Source organism: Monocercomonoides exilis, assembly GCF_001643675.1.
Source record: "Monocercomonoides exilis strain PA203 chromosome Unknown scaffold30-1206723, whole genome shotgun sequence".
NCBI lineage: Eukaryota > Preaxostyla > Oxymonadida > Polymastigidae > Monocercomonoides > Monocercomonoides exilis.
Window position 1 is genome coordinate 734,656 of NW_027150575.1, and position 16,743 is coordinate 751,398.

The 16,743-nt window shown below is 32.4% G+C and overlaps 4 protein-coding genes across 4 annotated transcripts; 2 read left to right on the top strand and 2 right to left on the bottom strand.

The window, feature by feature from the left end:
- Window positions 1-35: 35 nt before the first annotated feature.
- On the bottom strand, window positions 36-2,045 carry MONOS_7845 (uncharacterized protein; the record flags this gene model as incomplete). The annotated part of the gene is made up of 2 exons (XM_067878202.1): window positions 36-1,964; window positions 2,027-2,045. The coding sequence occupies 2 exons, from the start codon at window positions 2,043-2,045 to the stop codon at window positions 259-261; spliced, it is 1,725 nt and encodes a 574-aa protein (XP_067725159.1). The 3' UTR covers window positions 36-258.
- Window positions 2,046-2,268: 223 nt separating this feature from the next.
- On the top strand, window positions 2,269-5,242 carry MONOS_7846 (uncharacterized protein). The gene is made up of 4 exons (XM_067878203.1): window positions 2,269-2,304; window positions 2,374-2,903; window positions 2,975-3,297; window positions 3,509-5,242. Exons 2-4 carry the CDS (start codon window positions 2,445-2,447, stop codon window positions 4,632-4,634), a joined length of 1,908 nt encoding a protein of 635 aa, XP_067725160.1. The 5' UTR covers window positions 2,269-2,304; window positions 2,374-2,444; the 3' UTR covers window positions 4,635-5,242.
- A 1,375-nt stretch (window positions 5,243-6,617) lies between these two features.
- Window positions 6,618-8,490, bottom strand: MONOS_15915 (beta-amylase). Its single transcript, XM_067868819.1, has one exon. It carries the CDS (start codon window positions 8,451-8,453, stop codon window positions 7,137-7,139), a length of 1,317 nt encoding a protein of 438 aa, XP_067725161.1. The 5' UTR covers window positions 8,454-8,490; the 3' UTR covers window positions 6,618-7,136.
- A 4,588-nt stretch (window positions 8,491-13,078) lies between these two features.
- On the top strand, window positions 13,079-14,860 carry MONOS_15914 (uncharacterized protein). Its single transcript, XM_067868818.1, has 2 exons — window positions 13,079-13,115; window positions 13,199-14,860. Exon 2 carries the CDS (start codon window positions 13,290-13,292, stop codon window positions 14,199-14,201), a length of 912 nt encoding a protein of 303 aa, XP_067725162.1. The 5' UTR covers window positions 13,079-13,115; window positions 13,199-13,289; the 3' UTR covers window positions 14,202-14,860.
- Window positions 14,861-16,743: the final 1,883 nt, after the last annotated feature.

A 16,743-nucleotide genomic window follows, 5' to 3' on the forward strand; every position in this document is an offset into this window, starting at 1 on the left:
TGTTTTCGATCATTTAAATAAACAAAAATGGAAAATTTACAAAACATTTATATATTAAAACAGATAAAAATAATAATTTCTGAATGTAAATATAAAAATCAAAACATTTGATATGTAATAAACTTAAATTTCTGGTAATATTTCTCGAAATAACAAATTGCATTCCGAAGAATATTTAATGCCTTCAAATGTATGAGATGAACTTAGAGTGATGTGTAGAAATGAAAGAATTCAGAGGGTGATACGCGAAGATTCAGTCTACATAAAAGGATTGTCCTCATCAGCCTCAGTACCAGAAGCCTGCTCACCTCCAGCATCGCCATCGCCATCTCCCCCATTCGTGTCTGTGTTGCCTGTCGTGATATCTCCGAAGTCCATATCATCATACGTCACTTTAAACAGGTCTTCCATTTCTTCGTCTCCTCCTTCTCCTTCTCCTGTCTCATCAACAGTCACTTCTCCCTCAGGTGCATGTGACTCTTCTGTCTCTTTGTTCTCTTCCTGTCCTTCGTCAAATGTCGCATCACCATATTCTCCCAGATCATCTTCAGCAGCTTCATCAGCCTGGTGCTCATCAGCATTCTCCTCTGCTTCTCCTTCAATGTTGTCTTCTCCTCCTTCTTTCTCTTCTTCTTTTCCACTTTCTTCTGCTTCTGCTTCTGCTTCGGGCTCTGGCTCTGGTTCAGTCTTTGATCCTGGTTCTGGTTCAAATGCATCGTCTTTGTATTCTAGTTCTGTGTTCTCTTCTTCGTGTGATGTTTGTTCTTGATTGTCGGTTGTGGTTGTTTCAGATAAAGATGATGAAGAAGAAGTTGATGTTGTTGTTGTTGGTGAAGATGTTGATGATGATGAGGAAGAAGAAGAAGAAGAAGAAGAATAGGAATTCATATAACTTGTGCTAGGTCTTGATCCACTAACATATTTTTTCTCTGGTTTTTTCTTCTTTCCTTTTTTCTTCTCTTCTCCTTCAAATCCATCATCATCGTCATCATCATCGTCATCTCCATCTCCTCCAGCATTTTCAGACGATGCTGCTCCTGAGTAGAAGTTCCTTATTGTTTTGCCTTCCTTCTCCATCATCTTCTTCTTCGGGTCGTTTGTGTACAGCCTCGAAACTGTCTCGCTCTCCTTGCTGCTGATCGTCCGCATCCTCTTTTCATTCTGGCTTGTCCAGTCCTTCTGCCTCTTCTGCTCTTTTCTCTGCATTTCTTCCTCTTCTTTCTGCCGCATCTTCAGTTCCCGCTGCTTTTTCTGCCGCTGCACATCGCTCAAATAAAGCCGGGCAACAATGTGCTCGTTGGTGACTCTCAATCCATAGCTCACATCTTTTCTTTTCATTTCCTCCTCCTCTGCAATCGGGTCATACTGCCGCCCTCTCTGCTGATCTTGTGCTTTCAGCAGCTGATGCAGTCCTCTTAATCCTTCATTACGCCTTGTTGGCCGGGGACGCTGCACAGGAAGTGTGTGTGTTGGCCTCGAAAGCTCGTCCCTCATTCGTTCTTTTTCTGTTTTCTTTCGTCTCATTCCTTCTCCGCTGTTGCCCAATGTCCTATTGCGTTGTGAAGAACGCGAGACGGCCGATGAAGGACGTGAAGCGTAAGAATGTGAATTGTGTGGTGAAGAACTACTTAAGGAAGAATATGGCGATCCACGAGAATGGGCTGTTTGTGGTCGAGTCTGTTCGGGTCTGTATCCCGGTGACGTGGCATTTTCACTGACTTCGTCATTCGATGTGGACGAAATATCCTTTTGTTCTTCAAGCTTTACAATTAGCCGATGGGTTGCAATGAGATTATTTTCTTCATCAATAAAAGCAATTGGACGATTAAACCATCTTCCCAGTGAATTCCACAGTGGCCTAGCAGAAAATTGCTGATCGAATCTTACGGGTCTTTCGGAAGAGCCATCATCAATGAGAAGAGTGCAAGTTAGGCTTGAATTTTGTTGATAAGAATGAAAAGTGTCTTTGAGTAAAATGTCAAGCAAGAAAATTGTGCTTTAATATCACAGGATAAAAAAATCATACCTTCATCTATCTCGAACATGCAACGCTTTTGCTGCAAAAATGGAGAACTTAAAAATTCATAAGGAAAATGGAGAAGCCTTTGAAAAACAGAAACTTATAATGCTTGAATTTTATCAATAACACACTGAATTCCAATTTGCATCGAACTGCCAGGCGAAAAGCGATCACTTTTCAATGCGAAGTGAGTTATTTCAAAATAAAATGCTATTTTCATAACTGAAATTTAAAAATATGGGAAGATATTTTTATTTTCGAGTTGCTGAAGTTTCAAAAATCCTGTTTGCATTTATTTATATTGAATTATAAACAAATTCTTCTGTTTTCTTCGACACTTTGTTGGGAACAAGAGTTATTTATTTGAATCAACATTTATCAAAGATTTTAAGAAATTGCTTTTATTGAAGATTTTGATGGATTAATGGCAAATACATCAGAACCTTTGCAAAAAGAGATATCGTATAATTGTCCTGTAATTTATGGAGCTTCTGGATTTCCTCTTTACATTTTGGCTGTTCTATATTTTCTGTCATTGATGTATTCTGGATTTTACACTGCAGCTGATTTTAGATCGCAAAAAAGAAAAAGAAATCGATTAAAAATTTTATTTCTAATCGCAATTTTTATATTTCTTTTTATTAAGACTTTTTTTCTTGTCGTTCCACTTCCTTATTCCATGTTCTCATCTTCATTCGCATGTTACTCGTTTCCTCGTTTTATCTTACTAATTGCATGGGAACTCATCGTTTTGTGGCTTGGCCCATCTGTTGCAATTCAAAGAAAAATTACAAAATGCAGAAGAATGACAATTCCAATAGTTTTTGTTATTATTGATATTGTTGTTTTAGCGCTTAATTTCTGCTTTAGCTTTTTGCGCCAGGTTAGCGTCATTTGTCATTCGTTTATAGGTTGATTATTTAATCAATTTTTTGTCTGTTTTTTGAATAATAGAATGAGTTTGCTAATCCGAAGGACAATGAAAATGATAGCAATGATCCTACAACCTTTTTGTCTTATATAGGACTTGCAGTGACTTATTTTATTATTGCATTGTTTACAGGTGCATACTGCATTGTGCTTGTGCACACGGTTAAAGTGGGCAAGCTGAATCGACAGTTGAAGTGGAGAACAAAAGTGTTACTGCTTGTTACATTTATCCAATGTATTCTGTATTTTGCTCGCTGCTTCTGGAATGTTGCGGTTGTGTTTGGATTCAATGTCATCAAGGATTTGTGGGTGACTACATTTCAAGAATGCTTTCAAAATGGAATATGGTATGTTATTGTGGCGTCATAAAGTTTTAGCCAAAAGAATATTTAGATTGAAATCATTGACAATTTTGTTTTTGCTTGTTTATTTGTTTATTTGACTTATTTTGATTGAAACTTTGAAATTATTCACATTTGTATATATATGTCATAAAATGGACATTTTCTTTCTTTCTTTCTTTTTTGCATCCCCACTTTACATATTTTTTCTGTGCAGTTGGAATTATTATCTCCACTACTTAGCATTCTACGTCATATTTGATCTCCTTCCCTCTCTTCTTCTTCTCGTTGCCTTCTCGCACATCACCCAGCGCAAGCAGAGCAACTCTGCCAGTTCCAGTTCCAAATCCAGCATCAATTCCTTATCGTCCTACGATATTCGTGGGATGGCCAGCAGTGCATCTGCCTCTTCTCTTGCCCTATCCACCACGTCTTCTCAGGACTCTTCACTCGACACGGGCTCCAGCAGCATGTCCCTCCGCCGTCCAGTCATCGGCACGGAGCGGAATGACATTCTGACTGGCCTGAACACGACGGGGTACAACAATGGCTACGACTTCAACCTGCTCTCCACGGACGACTCCATTTTGGATGGGAAAGGAAGGAGCAAGTGGAGGAAGAACGACAAGCTCCGTGCGCTGCAAGACACCTCCCAGTCAGACATTAGAGACGGGCAAAGCGGCGGGTATACGCCCCAGGACATGTACTCTATGTATCTGGCAGCGTCGTTCTATGGCATTCAGGATCAGTACGGCATGATCCCCATCGCGAACACTGCGGCAGCCAGAGAGACTGTACCAGCACTCGAGCCTTGTCTTGGAGAATCGCCGTCTTCTTTGACTTCGAAAATGCATTCTTCTTCTTCTTCTTCTTCCTCTAAGAAAAGGCCTCGCGATGCAGGTATCTATCATTCCAGATCACCTTCTCCTTCTTTGTCTTCTTCAGCACGTCATTCGCCATCTTCTCGCGCTCAACCTTCGATTTTTACCAGACGGGAGCAGCATCTTCCAGACAGCAGCGATGGAATTGTTTCTTTGCTATCACCGTCATATGCACAAAATGGGGCACGTCTTGCTGGATATATAGAAAAAGAAGAGGGGCAGGGAAATGTGTATCTTCAGCAATCACAGTATATTCGAGGCAGCAATGAAGCAGATGGGAAAGAGAACTATTCTGGAAGGAGAAGTGATATGAACGACGAAGCAGCTAATTATGAGGCTGATGGGTCAGCAATTTCTCGAGATGGTTACAACTATAGCGATGAAGCGAAAAGGACAGTGAAGAAAAAGAAGAAGAAGAAGAAGAAGAAGTTGAAGCGGATGGAGATTGGCGATGAATCTTAGTAATTTATTGCTGTAATGTTTATAACACATGTCGAAAAACACTTACTTAATCTATTAATCTGTTTGAGACTTTACATTTTTATTTCATTTACAAATGAGTTCTTGGTTGAAGGGAATATATTGTTTTGCGAACGCAATCATTGCAATTTATTTGATTGTGGTATTTGTTTGCGTGAGTGTGTTTTGATAATAAATAATTTTCTATCTTTTTTTTTTCTTTTTTTTTCGTTTTTTTACATGTACTTTTGTTTTGGTAATGTGATATGCATTTGTAAAAATTATTTTATAAGAGTATAAAAAATATTTGGTTTTTTGTTAACTTTAGTTTTTGTAAAGGCAGATCGAAATAATATTTTCATGAATTTTTCATGTGTTCAACAATTGTTCAGAATAAAATATTACAAACAGAGAAAACAACATACACGATTATTGGAAGCAATGAACAACTTTTAGTAAATACTCATTTAATCAATTCGAATAATTATTTATTGAAAGAGTATTTTTTAAACACACTTATGACATAAACTCTTCATTTGTTTTTCTATCTGGAATAATAACTTATCAATAATTTTTTAAGATTATCAAAAGAAAATTTCAAATTACGTTCACAATCGATCTCATTTGTAGCAATTCCATCTGACAAATAGAAAAATATTTTTTGGCTCAATTTGATTTATGTTATTCTTTTTTGAACAATAAAATTTCAATTTAAAAAAGAATTCGGTTTGGAAATTTGATAAAAGCGCGTGAGTGATTATTTTTGAAATCAAATTTTTTTTTCAAAAAAAAATTTCGTTCCAAAGATTTTCTTGAATATTATCATATGGGACAAAATATTTAACTTCAAGCATTCTCATTAAAAATAATGCACTTTTCATTGAATTTTTTAATCATTGAAAACACAATAAATATGTGTTCACATTTTGACATTCGTGAAATATTGGAATACTTTCTGTTTTGATTTTAATGATGCCTGTTCACGGATATGAAAATTAGATTTATTTTGAAATCTGAGAAAGAGAAATAAAGTTATGAGTGAAACAATGATTCAAAGCCTTGTGCAAAAAAAGCTTGAAAGACCATATTTTCACCCATATGAACGTTGAAAAGTGAAAAGGCTTATTGAAGACATTATTATCTTTTATTCCGCAAAAAATATTTGTTATTGAATCAGTTGTGATGAATTCAGCATTTGAATTTGAAATCTCTTCCCAATGACAAGCAATCTTTGAAAATAACACCCTGAAATAATATATGATTTCAAAAATTATCACCCATATAGTCTTTGAATGTAGTTATATCTTTTAAGTGATCATTTATCAGTATTAAAAGAAATTTGAAGAAGCGAAATTTTTGTTAGAGAACACATTGATAAAATTATAATCACCTGAACGCAAAAATTTTTATTCAATGAAAAGTTCCTTTTGTTTGATATTCAAATAAAATAAATATTTCATATTTCAATCAGTTTTCTGTTCCCACTCACAAAATTTCGATGTCATGAAAGAAAAATCTTTAAAATGTTATTATTTCCATTTTTGTGAATTTTCATGATTGGGAACAGAAATTTGATCGAACTATAAAATTTTTATATTATTTGTGAATTAAACAAAAGGAACTTTTCAAAAATATTTGACTATTATTGCTTTTTTTAAAGAAGAGCACTATTTGTCCAATCTTTTCACCTTTCATATCACAACAAATCGAACAATTATGTCCTTTTTATTCAAATAAATTACAAAATATTTTTTGCTAAAAAAATGCAAAGAAAAAAAAAACAATTATTTTTTCAGAAAAAATCTCTTTAAAATATCTAAGAACTCTTTTGTTTTCTTTTGATTTTTCATTTCAACTCTTTTCAATCAATTTGACTTTTCATTATTGTCTTCATTATTGTCTTCTTCTTTTTTTCCTTCTCTTTATTTTTATTATCAAAAAAAAAAAAAAAAAAAAAAAAAAAAAAAAAAAAAAAAAAACTTGGAAATTAATCAAATTGCTTTTTATTTTTCATAATTTGTTTGATATTGGAGCAATAAAATATCTAATTAATTAATGAAAGTGATTTTATTATAGAAAATATTCATTATCGTAAACTGTGAATAATTTTTAATGAAAATTTTATTATGTTAATTTACCTATTCTGAATTATTTTTGGTGATTCTTCTTTCTTAATACTTTGTCAAAAACTTTTATTCTATAAATGGAAAATATCACTTATGTTTGTCGTAACGGAGAAGCATTTGTTATATTTACATGAGCTTCATCCCAACTAACTCATTGCTTCGCAAACAAAATCAAAAAATAAGAAAAAGAATTTAGGAAATGCAGACAAAGAAAAAAGCAAGAGCAATAACGACAAACAATTAAAAATAAAAAAGACAGCTCCATTAATATAATTTGCAAGCAAGTTATATTAGAAAGCAAATTGTGTATATATACTTTCAAAAAAAGTTCAACCTCTTTTAAGATTAATAAAAAAATATAAGCTCAACAGTTATTCGCTTAGCAATTTGCAATAGACGAAACTAAACGTTTAAATTCATTCAGATTGTTCTGATTATACACCAATTTATCATTCAAACGCAGATATGTGAATGCTTCAACTTTACCACCTTTGTTGCATGTGTTTTGAATAACTCTGTTATAGGCGGTGCTGTCGTACCTCTCCAATGCATTCTCAGATGACATTGTAACACCTGATTGTCTTGTAGCTTGAATGACTTGATTGACCAAATCCTCTGGCTGGCATCTTGAGTCTGAAGGCTGTTCATTATTTGACATCTCAAAGCAAGTAAAGTCAAATATCACTCCAAGCTCTCTAAGCAAACTAGCAACGCGCTTGTAGAAATCTGATCCGCTAATTCCATTACCATTCACATATCCAGTTGTCATCTCTGAAGCATGTGATGCATGGCCATACCACCAATGGATTCCTGCGACTTTCATGGCAACTGCGCAATTGCTGCTGCGGAAAATGGAAACAGCTGGGGTCAAGATTTTGCGAGCATGCTCAATCAACAAGTTGGAATACCAGTTCATAAAGAATTTTCCATATTCAGTCTGATATCCTCCTGAATTTGCACGGAAGAAACTTGTATCATCTGGGCGAGAATTGTAAGATCCAGCATCTGTTGGAGGAGAATCCCATTCTGGATGATTTGCTGCTTTTGATGCATTTTGGAACATTTGCTTCATTTTTGGTGCGAAAGCTTGAAACTCTCCAACACCTGGGAATGACCATCTGTCAGATTGATATCCTGGATATCTCAGTTCACCACATGGTCCAAGACCAACTTGAATTTCATTGATAACGGTTCCAATGCGGTTGCCCATGCTTTGCTTGAACGCATTCATGTAATCAGTATAAACTTGAACGGGAGTTCGACCTTGAAGAACAGGATCATTATCAACAAATAATCCAACAACTTCCTTGTCGTCATGTCCATGAACATCACGGTACCAGATGTCATTTACGTTTCTGACCCATTCGGGAATTGGAATATAAACATTATCTCCAACATTTCCTCCGCATTGATGGAAACTCATGACGCATTGAAGCTTAAGTCCAGCTTGTTGGCAAAGATCTGCAAGACGCTGATATCCTCCAAAATTATAGCGCTTTGGAGATGGTTCGCAAATTCCCCACCACACATCCACCATAACTCCGTAAACTCCAGCATTTTTAAGAATTCCAAAACTTCTAACAGCTGTTTCATTCAGCTTTCCGTTATTTGCAACAGTATCCAAAGGCATCATAACATTAACTTTTGTTGCGCTGCAAATGCTAGAAATAGCAATTAAAATGCAAAGTGCGTTCATGACTCTTGAGGTGTTGTAAAGAAACAAAGATCAAAATAACCTTTATATGCTCTTTCATTCTTAAAAAATCATTTTAGAGAAATAAAATTTTAAATGTTATTTTTTATAATAATAATAATAGTAATAAAAGCAAAGAAGAATATCCCTTGAAATTATTATTTTTTTAAACATTCTGAAAAAGAAAAGATGATATTTTTTGTATGCTTCATTCTTTAGATAAGGAAAAAAATAATTAACATTTTCTGACTTTTTGAAAATTGAAATTTTGATAACATTATTCTTTTCATCGATTCATTTGCGAATAAAAAATTGATAACGATTTCATCGTTTTTTCACACGAAAAAAGAAAGTTATAATCATAACAGTGTCAAAATACAAATTGTGTCAATGAAGCAAAAATTCAAAGAATATACCATGATGTTATTGGTCTTCCACAATAAGTTGCTTAACTTTAACTGTTGAAGAAAAATTTTTGTCAAAAAAGAGACCTAGAGTTTTTTTTTTATTCATTGCCATTTTTTGAATATTGATTGACTGAACTCAATTTCCATTATTTAACAAATTCATAACATAAAATGAAGCATGTTTGAAAACATTTCAAAAAAATCACGTTTCTTACGAACAATCACAGTTCAGAGAAAGCTATCGAAACAAAATACATCTCCATTTGAAACTAGTTCAATTTTAATCAATTTGAATCCGAAAAAAAAATTTTTTTTTCATAAGACCATTTACAAAAAGAATACAACAAATGATGTCAATTTGCATTCATATTTTGAAAAAACGGAAAAGTCCAGACTTGTTTCCTTTGAAAAACGATTCGAACGATATAATCACTGAAGCTATAAACTCATCAGAAAAGTGCTTCCATCTGATATAATAGCTTATATATGTTCTAAATATGATAAAAACTTTATTCTTAACAATTTCCTTTGCACTTACTTTCCAAAACGAAGCAAAATCCATTTCATCATAAAATATTTTGTATTTCTTCAACAGTTTCGAATAACACCCCATGGAACACACACAAAAAAAAGACATTAATTTTGCTTTTATAATAAATTCTTTTTCGCTCTTTGATGTTTCACGTTTGAAGTATTACTGAATTGAAACCATTGATAGTCTTTGCAAAATAGCAGGTGAAAGATAAGCATATAAAATGTCAATTGAATTTGTGCTCATGAAATAATTCATATATCACATCAATATTTCCAACAGTTCAAATTTTAATGAGGTTGCTGAGTTGATATAATCAATTTTTTGATTTTAGCAACAATATTTGATTACACTTTGTTTGAATTAGATCTTTTGCAAGCAAGAATTTCACAAATTGTGAAATTACACTATAAATTATTTCTATTCATAAGGTGCACGACGAGCAAATTCTTAAGTGTGATAAGAAAAATCGATTCCCTATTAAAAAAAGGAATTTCATAATTTCGATAATAACATGTTGCATGACTAACACTAACGATATTTTCCCATTTTATCCTTTCTTATACTGCGTCGATTTCCATGTGATCATTAATTCAAAATTATAATGCTCTTAGTTGTGCACTGCATAAACGACATTCAAATAGTTATGAATTGACCATTGAATGAAACAAACACTTTCATTTCTTATCAACCGTGGAACTGTTTAAACATTGTAATCTATAATTCATCCAAAATATTATAGGATAAAAATGGTTGCTAGATGAAAATGAAAAAATCAAAACAATGCTTTGCTGTGATCTTAATCCCTTTTTCATTTGAACAATTCTTTTGTTTTTCAGATAAATCACTGCACATTGAAATCTAACATTCAGAATTAACATGATGCATAATAAATGATCAATTCATTATATGTCAACTATTTTCTGATTATTCAAATTTATAATAATCTATTTTAAGAAGATACACCATTCATTTTCGAAATATTCCAATTATTTATTTAATCAAAATTTCATCATCACACATTTCAACAACACATATAGATAAGGCTTCCGCGGAATAGATACTTGATTCATATCTGTTTTTACAACCAACAGACTTCAACATCGAAACCTAAATATGATTGGCTTTCTTGATCTTCATGCTGTTAAAGCTTTCAAATGTTGCATCGATGCATTTTAAATAGAATTGAAAAGAGTGACACACAGAGAATTTATTATGAATTCGTTGGATTCACCATGAAAACATATTGAATTCATAAAAATTTTTTGGGGAACACGGATAATGCACTTCGTTTCTTTTGTCAATGTTTCTGGCTTGTTAGGAGCACAAAAAATAAAATTGAGAGGAAAAATCAGAAATTCTTTTGAAACCATTTATCTGCAACTTGCACACATTCTTCAGAAAAGTTGATAATTTTCAGCTCAAAGTTATGAAATAAGAGGAGAACAATAAAATGAAAATGTGAAAGTTATCAATGCTCAAAATAAAATCATTAAGAAATTATCATAAATGCGAATTTGAGTGAAAAAACGTTTAATGAATGAAGAATTCAGTATGATATTTGTTTCACATATGTGCATCCCTTTAGAGCAGCAAGATAATATACTACCACAGACGGGAGCAACAATCAAATGATGTCGGTTAATATAATCACCATTCTTCATCAAACACTCGAATTCCAAAAGAAATCAATTGTTTTCTTTTTCTTCTTCATAATTATCATACCATCAGTTTATTGATAATCAGTGGTAAGAGTAGATCTTCTCGCAAATGTCTAACACGAAGAACGCATCTTAAATCTCAACATTCATGATGCTGTGCGCATAAACGTAACTCTCAAAAGATGACTGCATCGATATCGAATTAACATTGAAAAATATGCTTCAAATTGTTCATTGAACTGATACAAAATAAAAAATTCACATATTATCCATGATGCTTCCCGAAGATAAGTTATCGGTCTTTTCTATTTGCATTTACCGATATTTTAAGTGGGATAAAAATTCCGATTTACTTGCGAAAATTTGCCAAAATGAATTTTATTCATAAGCAATCATAATTATTCTTGCCCATTATAATACGGCTAAAAATTCTTCATTCATTTGTACGGAACAATGTAATATATTTTATTAACTATTACTGAATTTAAAAAATTTAGCAAATTATCTCATTGATATTTCATGTTCATTAGAACAATGATCAATATAACCCATATAAAGAGTGAATTGCAATAGTGGGTTTTGAACGGATAGTTTTTCAAAATAGAGCTTTGAATAGCTTTATCAGATATTAATATACATAAAACATCACATTTTCTCTGCATTTGCAGCGAAACGGGCAGTTCCCATATTAATATTTTATTGATTCAAATTTGAACAGTTATTTTTAAAATAGAAATATATATATTTAGAACAAAATTGTTTGATGTAAACAAGTTTTGTAGTTAGTGCGAAAGTGACAATATGAGTCAATTTAATTTTTTCATTCAATTTTTTTTTTGAAACACTCAGACTTTTTCTTTTTTTTTTCAACGAATGTTCTCAGAATTTGAGACATTTCTTAAAATTTTAGTTATTTTCAGTTCAAATTTTTGAATAATAAATATGCAACTTCGATGTGATTTCGTCTGTTTAATCCTAATTCTTTGAGATTCATAATTATTCATTTTTTTCAAATGCATCCGAAAATAGCCTGTTTTAATCAATTATTGCTTTTCTTGTTTGACTGTTAAAAGAACTTTTGGATAAAACACAATTTCACTCTTATTAATTTGGACAAATTATTTACAAAGTAATTTTCATCAATTGGAGAGGCTGAAAGCATTTTCGAAAAGAATGAGATGTGAATTATATCGTCATTGAATTTTCTTCTTCAAGCACATTTATTAGTTCTTCGAATCCGAATTAATTGACACATGCAAAAAATTTTGATAAAAATTTTTTGTTATGGGTATATTCCTCCAACAAAATATTCCAATGAAAGAATGGCGAAAGACATAGATAGCTTGCAGTTAACATTATCATTTAATTGTCCTGTAATTTATGGAAATGCAACTGTTCCACTTTGCATTTTATTTGTTATCACTTTTATTTGTCTTCTTTGTTCTTGCTTTTTGACGTTGAAAGAAGTATTACAGAAAAAGAGAAGATCAATAAAAAGCAAGACTTTTGTTTTATTTTTCATAACAATGTTTTTTTTCTTGAGATGCTTCGTTATTCTTGTACCTTTGAAGTATACTTTTATATTTTATTCCCTATTTTGTTATCAAGCTCCAAGATTTATAACATTAATATGTTGGGAATTCATGGTATTATGGATTCTTCCCTCCATAACCATATCTACGCAAAACTCATGCAGAAAAAAGTTCCTTTTTCCAATACCATTTTTATTATTTGATGGATTAATGCTCATATTGATGATAATAAATAGCATCATTTCGTCAAATCAAAAGAATATAACAGAGGCTATCACTAATTTTTCTACAGTTACTTTCAGTTTTATAATTGTGTTTTCTCTGACAATTGTTGTAATTCGTCTTTTGAAATCACAAAATCTTGTAAAACAAGTTCGTTGGAGAGCCATTGTTTTATGCATAACATCAGGACTTCACAGTTTGATATCTTTTGCGCGTTTTATTTGGAATCTATGTGATCTACTGAACAGCAATTCATTGAAAATATTATGGAGAGAAGCATTTACCACTTGTCAAAATGAAGAGACAAAATGGTTTGACCAGAAATCTTATAACTTAATTAAATTAAATAATTTATTTGAATTTGTTCATTATGTTCTATTTACCAACTATAAAGTTGGATCTTTCTTTTATACAATTTTGGCTTCTACTTTATATTTGAAACAATACCTCCATTACTCCTTTTAAGCGCATTTGCATTGACAAACATGCGATTCCAACAGAAGAGCAAGCACACGAAGGAAATGCTTACAAAACGCAAATCAAAAAATAGCAATACGAACAGTAATTTTAACTTTTTCGATAAAAATCGATCTGAAAATGACAAGTCAGCATCAAAAGAGAGAGGCAGTACAATCGATGACTGCGAACTTGCGAATCCACTCAGGGAATTTGAAGGAGATGATATGAATGGATGCACAACAGGAATAAGCGAAGAAAGGAAAGAAGGAGAATATAAACCCCCAAACGATTGTTTCCGATCATTTAACAGCGGAAATGAACGAAATCAATACACTCAATTTTCTCAGTCATTTGGAAAAGAATGTGACAAAAGCAAGAATTCAAACAATTGTATGGAATTATCTTCTGAGCAATTTGAATTGAACAACAGAAGCAGGTCTGAAAACGGTTATGCTGATCCAAAATTCTTCACTCATTCTGAACAAATTAGCAATCATGACCCAACAAAGCAAGTAAATTCACTCGAAAAGAACAGAAAATTGGCTGAGAATTCTGTTGCAGCGTTGTCTGTGGCTGTGAAGATGAACAAAGAAGAAGAAACATTGCTGCAAGAGGAAGAATATGAGTATACACAACAGATTCTGCTCAACGAGCTGGAAGAGGAAGAAAGCTGTCAATCAGAAGAAATCGAAAGGGACAATAAAAAAATGAGAGCGAAAACAATGACAGGGCAGATGAATGAGCTGCTGGTACGTCCAAAGGGTGTTGATTCAGATTATCCTTCGCGCTCTTCTATTCCACGTCACTTGACTTCATCATTTCATTCGGTTAGACCTTCAAAGAATTCTTTGCGTTTCTCGAGGAATGTAACTGCAGCTGATGATGCAATAACAACAACAAAGAAAAAGAAGAAAAAGAAAAAGAAAAAATTGAGTTGAAATTGAAGACTTTTTTAAGGTTCGTTTTGGTTGTGTTTTTTTAATTTGACACTTTTTGTTGTCAGATGTCTTAGCATTCAAATTATATGTAATATTTTTTATTTCACATGTTTTTATGAATTTTAGAATTTTCTTTTACACATTTTTCATTTTCTTCTTATTTTTCTTTTCTTTTCTTTTCTTTTTTTAAATTTTTTAGAGTTTATTCTTTTGCTTGTATAATCCAGAGATATCATTGAGTGTTTTTAGCAGTTCTCTATTAATTTTTAATTTAAATTTAGAGGCATTCAGTCTTAATCTTTTATTCCTTTCTGATATATTTCTTCTTTACACACCTTTTTATGAGTTCTTGCAAATCCTTTGCTTAAAGCGAAACATCATCAAGAAGAGTTGCACTAATCATTTGTCTGTTTGATGTGTCTTTTTTTTACATGTTGTTAGGTGATAATTTTCTTTCTTTGATTTTCGAGTTTAGAATGAGAATTTTTGTTAAAATTGTGTCTTTAACATCATTTTTGGATTTTAGCTTTAATTTTTTCCAATTTTAAATTTAACTTCAATGATTTTTTTTTACAAAGACCAAGACGTTGTTTATTTTATTTCATTAGGAGAAAAGAAAGTTATGAGAAATAATATGATAAGAGTATTTTGTTAGTTGAGTTCAAAGCTTACGTGCGATAATTATCAAAAAGATGCGATTAACATTATTAAACACGAAAAAAATGCAAGGATAGTTATTTTGAAGTTCTTTATCCAAATTTATTATCTAAAGAATTCAAATAAAAAACTTTGATTTTCTTCATAATAACTTTTCAATTTTCATGAATTGTTTTAAATTGTTTGGTTGATTTTGGAGAAGAAGAATTATTAATTCCAATAAAAAGTCAACTATTGAACAAAGAAGTAGATACAATGAGTATAGAAATGTTTTATTCGAATTAAAATGACTTATTCAAATATGCAAAGTTTATTCGGAATAAATAATTTTTATTGGAATAAAAAAAATAAATTGGAATAAACTCTGGCTTTTCGGAATAACTTTTTTCGATAAAAATTTATTGTGGTTTCAAAAAAATTCTCAAGAATCACTTTCTTTAACAACACTTAAAAATTAATTATAATTATCCATTTATATTTAAAAACCATTTAATTGACCAGATATGTTTAAAATGAATTACGATCAAAAAACATTGAATAGTTTATGCAAAATGAACTATGATAAATATTTTTATTTTATTCACAAATAATAAAAGCAATCAAAATGGACTTGCAATTAGCTATAAAATATAATTGATCATTTCACAATGTTTGTTAATTTTTTTTTTTTTTTTTTTTTTTTTTTTTTTTTTTTTTGTTATTTTTTCATCTATATTTCACATTTATGATCAAACAGAAAAAAAATACATCCAATTGCAAATGGAGAAGTTATTGAATAAACAACATTTTGCTGAAATTGTTCCAGATTCCTGATAACGCATGCTATTCGCACCTTCACTTGAAACTCTATCAATTGCAGACAAGTGAGTTCCAGTTGTTTTTGAATCATTCCATTCGCACGAAGAGAAAATATTTTCCTGATCGTTTGCTATCTGCTGTTTCCCCAACTTTTGCAGATTCCTTGCACTTTTATTACTACATTTCTTCGAGATCGATAGAACTCAATGAATAAATTGTAAGATGAAGAAAATGAAGGAAAGGAAGAAGAAGGCGTGCTCAATAAAGAAGCTGAGCTTGGGTCAGATATGTCAAGGTACTTCTGTATGAGTGATGAAGAGTCTGTATCGAAAGACGATGGGATGAGTGGCTTCGGCGGAACGTCAACAAGAACAGAAGTTACAAACAATGGGTGTGTTGTTAGGGGAAAAAGAAGGTGAAGCAAATGTTGAGGATATTGCGATGTTTTGAGTGTGCATCTAGACAGATGAGAATGTGCTGTCGAATAAGCAGAAAATTTGCTATGTTCACTTCTCAACCTCTGCCCCTTTTTTTCTGTTGCTTTATGTGCAAGTCTTGTATCGAAAGCGTCTATTTTCGATGTGCAAAACTCGTCTTTCTCTTTAGTCTTCGACTTCGCCTTTGGTTCTTCCTGCTGTCTCCCTTTCCTCTGCTCTGCGCTCAATTTGCTTCTGAAATCCGCTTTCTTTGACTCTTTAATTTGAGCTTGAACTCCTCTCTCTTCGCTTCTCGGGGTGATATAAAGCAAGTGGATGACTGTGATGTGTCTGGCAGCTTCTTCCTCTAATTCCCATTTCCCCTCGATATCTATTCGCTCAATCAGCACAGTTATCTAGCGGAAGCCGTTCAAACCTCCAAGCAGAGCAGGATGCACAGCTGTGGAAGATGAAATAAATCATGGTGCACATTCATAGAAGCTGCAGAATGCATTGATGGCGAAGAAGAAGAAGAAGAAGAAGAAGAGGAAGAGGGAGAGGGAGAGGAACAGGACGATCTGTTCGAAGACAGAAAAATCTGCGGTATCTGAACAGAGCCAATATTCCATCTCTGGCAACTGAAAGAGAAGTGCGTGCCTTGTCTTGTGCAG

Excerpts from the sequence above, each read along its gene's own strand:
- MONOS_15915 (XM_067868819.1), bottom strand. The coding sequence starts at position 8,453 with ATGAACGCACTTTGCATTTTAATTGCTATTTCTAGCATTTGCAGCGCA.
- MONOS_7846 (XM_067878203.1), top strand. The coding sequence starts at position 2,445 with ATGGCAAATACATCAGAACCTTTGCAAAAAGAGATATCGTATAATTGT. Across the intron at positions 2,904-2,974 it reads GCTTTAGCTTTTTGCGCCAG|AATGAGTTTGCTAATCCGAA; the intron begins GTTAGCGTCATT and ends TTTGAATAATAG. Across the intron at positions 3,298-3,508 it reads TGCTTTCAAAATGGAATATG|TTGGAATTATTATCTCCACT; the intron begins GTATGTTATTGT and ends TTTTCTGTGCAG.
- MONOS_15914 (XM_067868818.1), top strand. The coding sequence starts at position 13,290 with ATGCGATTCCAACAGAAGAGCAAGCACACGAAGGAAATGCTTACAAAA.